Source organism: Montipora capricornis, chromosome 13, assembly GCF_036669925.1.
Source record: "Montipora capricornis isolate CH-2021 chromosome 13, ASM3666992v2, whole genome shotgun sequence".
Taxonomy (NCBI): domain Eukaryota; kingdom Metazoa; phylum Cnidaria; class Anthozoa; order Scleractinia; family Acroporidae; genus Montipora; species Montipora capricornis.
In genome coordinates, this window is record NC_090895.1 from 6,058,042 (window position 1) to 6,065,541 (window position 7,500).

The 7,500-nt window shown below is 37.9% G+C and overlaps 1 protein-coding gene across 5 annotated transcripts in view; it reads left to right on the forward strand.

Annotated features, from left to right (window-relative positions):
- The first annotated feature begins 1,635 nt into the window (after window positions 1-1,635).
- The window catches only part of LOC138029733 (fibroblast growth factor receptor 4-like), a 14,694-nt gene continuing 8,829 nt past the window's right edge, over window positions 1,636-7,500 (forward strand). For 3 of the 5 annotated variants that reach the window (XR_011127924.1, XR_011127925.1, XM_068877497.1), the window contains exons 1-6: window positions 1,636-1,773; window positions 3,593-3,973; window positions 4,418-4,675; window positions 5,943-6,212; window positions 6,674-6,964; window positions 7,333-7,500. The exon at window positions 7,333-7,500 is cut by the window's right edge and continues 144 nt beyond it. Coding sequence is in view for 3 of the 5 variants with exons in the window: in XM_068877497.1 (XP_068733598.1) it covers window positions 1,722-1,773; window positions 3,593-3,973; window positions 4,418-4,675; window positions 5,943-6,212; window positions 6,674-6,964; window positions 7,333-7,500 (1,420 nt within the window). In the remaining 2 variants the exon portion in view is untranslated. Of the gene's footprint in view, window positions 1,774-3,592; window positions 3,974-4,417; window positions 4,676-5,942; window positions 6,213-6,397; window positions 6,523-6,673; window positions 6,965-7,332 lie in introns of those variants that run through there. The other 2 variants (XM_068877498.1, XM_068877499.1) reach the window with 2 other exon arrangements.

A 7,500-nucleotide genomic window follows, 5' to 3' on the forward strand; every position in this document is an offset into this window, starting at 1 on the left:
TATTTCTATTCTTGTCCCTTTTAAAGTGGTACTATGATCAAAAAATCATTTCCTTTTTTTCTTCAGATTTTGAAAGCGTGTTCGCTTAACACCTAACTGGCAAAATTTTGAGCTTTGAGTTTTATCCAAAGGTTGTTTATTTTGAGTGTAAGTTTTGGATTTCAAGGTCCGCCATTACTCACGTTCAAAACTGGCCGATTGGACCTCAGGGGGTTGGATCTAGAGAAAATGACGTCATTTACTCACTAGCTTAAAATTTCAGCGTGTAAACGCAATTCATTATATATGCAAAACACGGGTTGAAAAGTCTGAAAGCCCGAAACTCCCGTGCTGCATATTAATTAGGCCGCGTACACACGCATTGCATTCTTAAACTAGTGAGTGTTTGACGTCATTTTCTCCTCGACCCAGCTCTCTCAAGATTTTAAAGTTAGTAATGGCGGACCAATAAATAAGAAAATTCCAGCTAAAATAAACAGGTGTCTTTTTAAAATCAGAACTTAAAACTTGCGTGAGTTAGTGTTTAGTTAACGTAGTTTTGAAATCCAAAGGAAAAACAATTTTTTTTTTTGGTCGTAGTACCACTTTAAATAGTGACGTTATTCTCTAAAAGTGTAGAAGACATACGTAAAAGAGTCTCAGCGCCAAAAAAAATCCATTGTGAAGTTCAAAAGTTTGAGTAATATCCACGCCTTTAAGTTCGCTTCTGGCGGCTTGTTTTCGTATCGTACTGCTCTCAAATCGCATGAAATGCAGTCTCTGAGAATCCTATTTTCAAATTCTTGCGGGCAAGCACGCCGCCCCCGGACCCCCCTAGAGGCTCGAGCCTCTGGAGCTCGTTTGGTCCGTCTCCTCCTTGGATCGCACCCTCCCGCGAAAAAACCTGCCTACGGACCTGTTTTGTCAGAACTGTTTTACGGATTTGTTCACACATAGGGGATATTATGAACTGTTAAGGAATCGTTTGGCAAGACACGGTTGGAGAGCAACCACCATTCACCTCAGCTTCGGTGAATAATTGCTAAATATCTTTGTAGGTAAAATGACGACTTTATTCTTCTTCTTACGATGATGATGATGTTGATCATCATCATCATTTTATTTCTTCCTCCCGAGTTTCTTATGACCTTGGGGTTTTAAGCTGGCGCGACTTGAAGGATGACGTCATTTAAATTGCGAATCTCTTTCGCCAGTGTTCAATGTCGACAAACAAGGCGAGCTATTAAACACGTATAGAGAGAAAGGAAAGGTGTCCAATCTAAGGAATAAAACATACAACGCGAGATATGGTCATCCGCACATTGAAGATTTGGGGACGAGCAAAGTAATTGGTGCTTATTAAATGCTAATGTCTTAATGGTGTTGTTGTGAAAGTAATACATGTGAGACCTTTTTCCAGTACTTTCATCTCTACCTCTTTTTCACTATGATGGGGAGGAAGGAAAAACGCATTTAAAACCCGCAAAAGCTCGTGTCGACCTGAAATGTAATATGGCTGAATAAAGACAGGAGAGGATTTTAGCATCTCTTTAACGAAAAATCGCCCTTATTTTTATTTGCAATAGGCAGCGGCCTGTCAAAACAATTGCGTGACACAAGCTCACATAGCTTAGAAAGGTCATGCTGAAAGAGCTCTGTGAGTTTTACCAAAGGGCATTCAATTACAAACTCTGAAAAGCCTGCCTTACTTTCCGCTGAAACAGAGTGGTCTTTCGAGTAAGATGAATGGACAGGGTGTTTTCTTTGTATTTTTTTCTGTCATGCAAGTATCAGGTGGGTCAATCAATCGAATTCTTACGAATGAAAACAATGTTTCTACGTATCGTTCCGTCATATATTTAGCATTGTGAAAAGTGGAATGAGTCGAAAATTACTTATTCATACTAAGAGCCCTTGATAAAAACCTCAGGTTTAAACCTGAGAAGTTAGAATTTTTTTTCTTTTAATATCAATTATATTTCATTTCATCACAGGCTGTAAAATTCTTAAGGTTGTATATCACTAGATTCAGAATGATACATTTTGACGTACGTACATGCAGAATAAGCTTAGGCATAAAGAATTGCTTTCGGTTTCACTGATAATTGCCTGAGGCCTGGAAACACAATGGCATTGCTGATCAATTACCATTAAAAACAGTCATGAAAGTTTATAAAAAAATAAGTAGTCTATCAGCCGTAAGACACTTATTTTTTGTCATATATTGATGAGGCAGGAATCATGGATCCTCGTTCGAGCAGAACTGTTCATATTTACTTTCACACATGAGGTCGAACATAATTAAGGTGGCTCAAACCAGTTCAAAGAGATGTTCTTATTAGAAGGATTGACACTACAACACTTTATTACTTAACAGCAATGTTATGATACCATATCAAACACCAATTATCGCTGACAAAGATTCGATCATTTTTGTGACGTAAAATGTTACGTGGCAACGGGAAAGCCCTGCAAAAACACCCCATATTTTGGCTTTAGCTGCTCATATCTCAAAAACGAACTCGGTGACCCCCATTTTTTTATTTCTGAAATGTAATCAGCATACCAGAATGAATCTTTCTGCAAAATTAAAAAACATTCTGTGGAGCGGATTCAGAGCCACCTTAAATGATTGAAAGTTTAAGGTAGCTCTGAATCCGCTGCACACAATCTCTTTAAACTTTGCAGAGAGTTTCATCTTGGCCTGCTAATCACTTTTGGGAGATAAAAAATTGAGGTGACCTAGGTTGGTTTTTCAGATATGAGCAACTAAAGCCAAAATATAGGGTGTTTTTGCAAGGCTTTTCTGTTTCCATGGTAACTTGTTACGTCACAAAAATGACTGCATCTTGTTTAGCAATAATTGATGTTTTAGATGATACCATAACATTGTTGTTAAGTAATTAAATGTTGCATTGTCAATTCTCCTAATAACAAGGTCTCTTGACAGTGTTGAAACTGGTTTGAGCCACCTTAATCGATTGTCGTGAATGCATTTATTTTGAATTCATCTATGATCAATGACGAGCGAACACTTATATCAAGCAAACGGAATATATGAAAATCATCACATCTTTTAACAAAGAAAAACGGAGGCAACAGTAAGTATTGCCGGAAATGATCATCGCAGTTATGAGCTCTACTTTGGCAGCGGCAAAATAGGACAAATGAAAGCCTGAGATTTCTGCGTTACTGGTGGTGCAGGAGCTCGTCTCTGAATAGTCCCGAAACACTTCAGACGAGTATCGCAATTCCCTCAGTATCTTCAGAAGGAAAAGGTTTTAAGTCATCCGCACAATTCTCAAAATAATCCTGCAAATCCTTTCCAAAAAAAAAAAGAAAGCAAGGGCTATTTCGGGTCCCAAAAATCTCCCGGACATCCTAGACACAGGCCACAGATCTCTGTCAATTGAACTATCAACCGGTTACGCACAAGTCATGGGTTCGCAAATCGTCGATTAATACTGCAATTAATAGCACACATTTGAGTCAACAAGTAATATCCTTTTAGGCCTCATTTAACCTTTGGAGGAATTTACATCCATATTTTCAGAATGAATGTTGTCTATAGTTAGCCACGATTTCCGACTCATTTACTATTTTTTTCCCACAGTCAAGAGTGAAATGGTGTTTACATCATCATATAATGGCAAAAGTATTTTCGGTATAGTTGGATCTTCTGTATCATTCAAGTGGAGCTTTTCTGGTGGAGTTCAAAGTATTACTTGGGGACTAAAAAGCCCAATTGATCCTTCATTTATTGCAATCAGGCTAGTAGTTCTCTATTCTGATGGTTCAGTATCCGTTCAAGCTCCAGCCTCTTACAATCAACGTGTGAGTGGAGTCTTTGTTGGCAATGCATCCTCTGGCCACGCCATATTCACCATTAGTAGCATTAAAAGGGAAGATGATGGATTTTATAGCTGCCAGCTTAAAAAAATTGAAAATTTTGTTGCTGTCATAAAAGAGGACCATGTGCAATTGAGCGTGGAAGGTTAGCAAAGATATCTTGTTTGCAAACCAATGTTGTTAATGACTGGTCAAGTAGGAATTTAGCTAATCTGGTTTCCCTTGAGTACATGTTTCCCTCCTTTCTCGAAAACATTGTTTTGATCACCACGAGCCTTTCGACAACGTAAGACAACTAGTGGTACATTCTGAGGACTTAATGTTAGTTAAAAGAAATGTAACAATGTCTATAAAATTCGGTGCAAGGAATCAGATACTGGTCGTCTATTGACAGTAATCATACAGTAAAAAACGAAAATGGTTGAGTTTGAACGTGTACATACGGGTGTGTGTACCATTAAGTTTGTTTAGCTCAGTCAACGAAACGGTCAGAAATTGGTCTGTTTGAGACCATTTCAATATTCAAACCGATTGAGTCAAAAGTCAAACCTTTCTATATTGGTAACTAACTAAAACTAAATTTGTGCAGACAAACCAAACATTACTCATCCAAAAGAAGTAAGTATAAGTGTCAGGGAAGGAAGCTCTTTGAACATCAGTTGTACCGCAGTAGGAAAAGTAGACCCAGGTGTGAGCTGGCACCATGATGGCAGAATGCAGAGGTTGGGGTCAGGAACAGCCTACCTCAGTTTCAGCCTAATAAAAAGAGCAGATGCAGGAATGTACATATGCAAAGCCAACAACTCTGCTGGAATTACGGAGAAACAATTTAATATCACAGTTACATGTAAGTACTTCTTTTATCATGTTTAGAATTAATGCTGACGTTATGGGAAATTCAGTTTACGTGGTGGAATAAGAAAATGGCCTAACAGTAATAGTAGTAATGAAATGATATATGAAATGGATCATATATAAACTGCGGATATGAAATCAAGTGAAGCTATGATCCTCGCAGTTATGAACGCAATTTTTTCAATTGCGTAAAGAAACCTAAAACCCCAAACCTCAAACCCTGTTGAAGTCCTGAATTTTTCGGGCTTCTTTACGCAATTGCAAAAATAGCTTCACTTGAGTAATAGTAATAGTTTATTGAAATACATTTTCGCATGTAAAAATGAATTACAATGTGTATTTACAAATAAAAATCATTAAAAACATATTGAATATATATATTTATATATATTATATAGAAAAGTGAGGCTTATGAAACCAACACATGATTCACTGTTACTCCGAGTTTCGTGCTTACGCACTCATCAGACAGTATTTTCTGCCAGTAATACTGTCTGATGAGTGCGTAAGCACGAAACTCGGAGTAACAGTGAATCATGTGTTGGTTTCATTAGCCTCACCTTTCTACGATTTAGCTCTACGCTTATGTGTATTGAGCACTATTTTAACAGTGTTGGCAGCCTTATTATTATTATTATATATTATATATTATATAAAAATATAAATTCTAAATATTATTATTAAAAGAAATTATTGCACTAAGGAAAAAGCTTCTTTTAAGCCTCTCCGTTCTACACTTACACAGGGTTCTGTGAGTAGTGTTTCTCATCGTAACAGATAAAAAAGACAAAAAAAAAAAGATAAAACAAACTGATAAAAAAAATATGGAAAACACAGAGAAAAAAAAAACAATACGAAGGAAAGAAACACGAAAAATATGATCTCTGTTTTTATTACTTCTCCTCCTCTAAACTTATCTTTCAATGTTTGTACTTTTTCCTGAGGATGGCAACAAATCCCTTAATTCCCAGCCATGATTTATCTCGTCATTTTACTTACTGTCGCGCCACTGATCAGTTCCCTTTAAATTCTTATATTCAACGATGCGAAAGCAAGCCAACCGTAACGGTATGAAATCAAGTAAAGCTATGATCCTCGCCGTTATGAACGCAATTTTGGCAATTGCGTAAAGAGGCCGTTAGAGCGTCGCACCGGTATCGCGAGGTCACGGGTTCAAACCCCACTTGAAGCCTTTAATTTTTCAGGAATCTTTACGCAATTGTCAAAATTTTCAAGTTACTGATTATGGTTATTTCTAGACCCAGCTTCCATAGCACAAGTTTTGCCCCTATCTCCACATGAGTCTTGGATGGCACACACTGTTACTTTTGTTTGCAAAGCAAATGGTGTTCCAGCCCCAACAATCATTTGGAAAACACCTGATGGAACTGAAATCAAGATAGTTGATGGCAGCCTGAACATTGCACCTGTGCAGATGCAACGTGAACAAGACTTTGGACCATACACGTGTGAGGCTAACAACAGCGTCGGCTCTGCTGCTTTAGCCACAGTTATTTTGAAACAAATCAGTAAGTACATGTCGTATTGATGTTGTTTATTCATTCGAAAACAAACGAAAAGTGAAACGTAAAAAGAAAAATGTGTCTTTAGAAGGAAGACTACACAAAGTGAAAGAGCTACACGAGATAGAGCAAAAAGTATCTTCAAGATACACATTTATTGATATTTTGGATAGTGCCTTTTTCATTCCTAGTTTTCTGGAACACAAGATCATGCCCGTGTTATTCAAAGTACGATTCCGGCTTATCGCTGGTAACTACCATTGCAACTCTAAATGCTTGGACAGGGGCCTCATTTCAGTGCTCTTTATTCCAGAAGGTACGAAGGCACGATTTATTTCTTCGTTTGGTTGTTGGCTTTGTCAAGTGAAATTAATATTACCTTCCATAACCACTGTTATTTTACGCCTCCTCAATCCCTACTTTTCCTGGAAAGTAGAATTATTAAAGGCTTTCCACTTTTTCTTTAGAGTCACCAGGCGCGCCAACGATAACGACACAAGATGACGACATTAAAGTCACGTCATTCACAGTTAGATGGACTGCACCAGACCATGATGGGGGAAGTCCTATCACCGGATATGTCGTGATTATACTTCAGGGAGGCATCAAAATTCTGAACATGACCACAAATGCCGCTATTAAATCACACTTTGTGCAAGGCCTGGTCAAAAGCACAAACTATACCCTTAGGGTCTCGGCCATGAATAAGGCGTATGAAGGAGCTGCAAGTGAAAAGAAAGTGATGACAAAGGCTGAAGGTGAGGATCTTCATAGAGTAAAGGAAACATCCAGGCATTAATATTGCTTCGGGGGTCTGTACTTCAGGGGCTTTTCCATCTACAAACAATGTGTGGACCAATTGTGGTTTCTCAGCCCATGCATATAAAGGGGGATGGGTGGCCTCATCAAATCACACTGTGGCTTGAGAACTTACTGGGGCGTAAAATATTTTAAGGCAGGAAATACGATCGCGAAGCTAAATATAATTCTTTTTGATTTCCTATTTATGGCAAGGACAAATTGTCTTTGCACAAAGCTTGTGACACTATTATTGTTTGCTTTTCTTAAAGCTTCAAGAAGCGTGAAATTGACTTGTAGTTTTACTAATTATGTTGATTATGTTCAGATGCCCCAGGTAGCGTGGAAATTATAGGTTTTCCTTCTGAAACAAAGAACGTTGAAGTGACAGTAAGTTGGAATAAGCCTCAAAACAACGGAGCACCTATCACACAGTACTCAGTGTACCAACGAATTGTAAATGATGATGGTACAGTAGGAGAATGGAACAAAATAA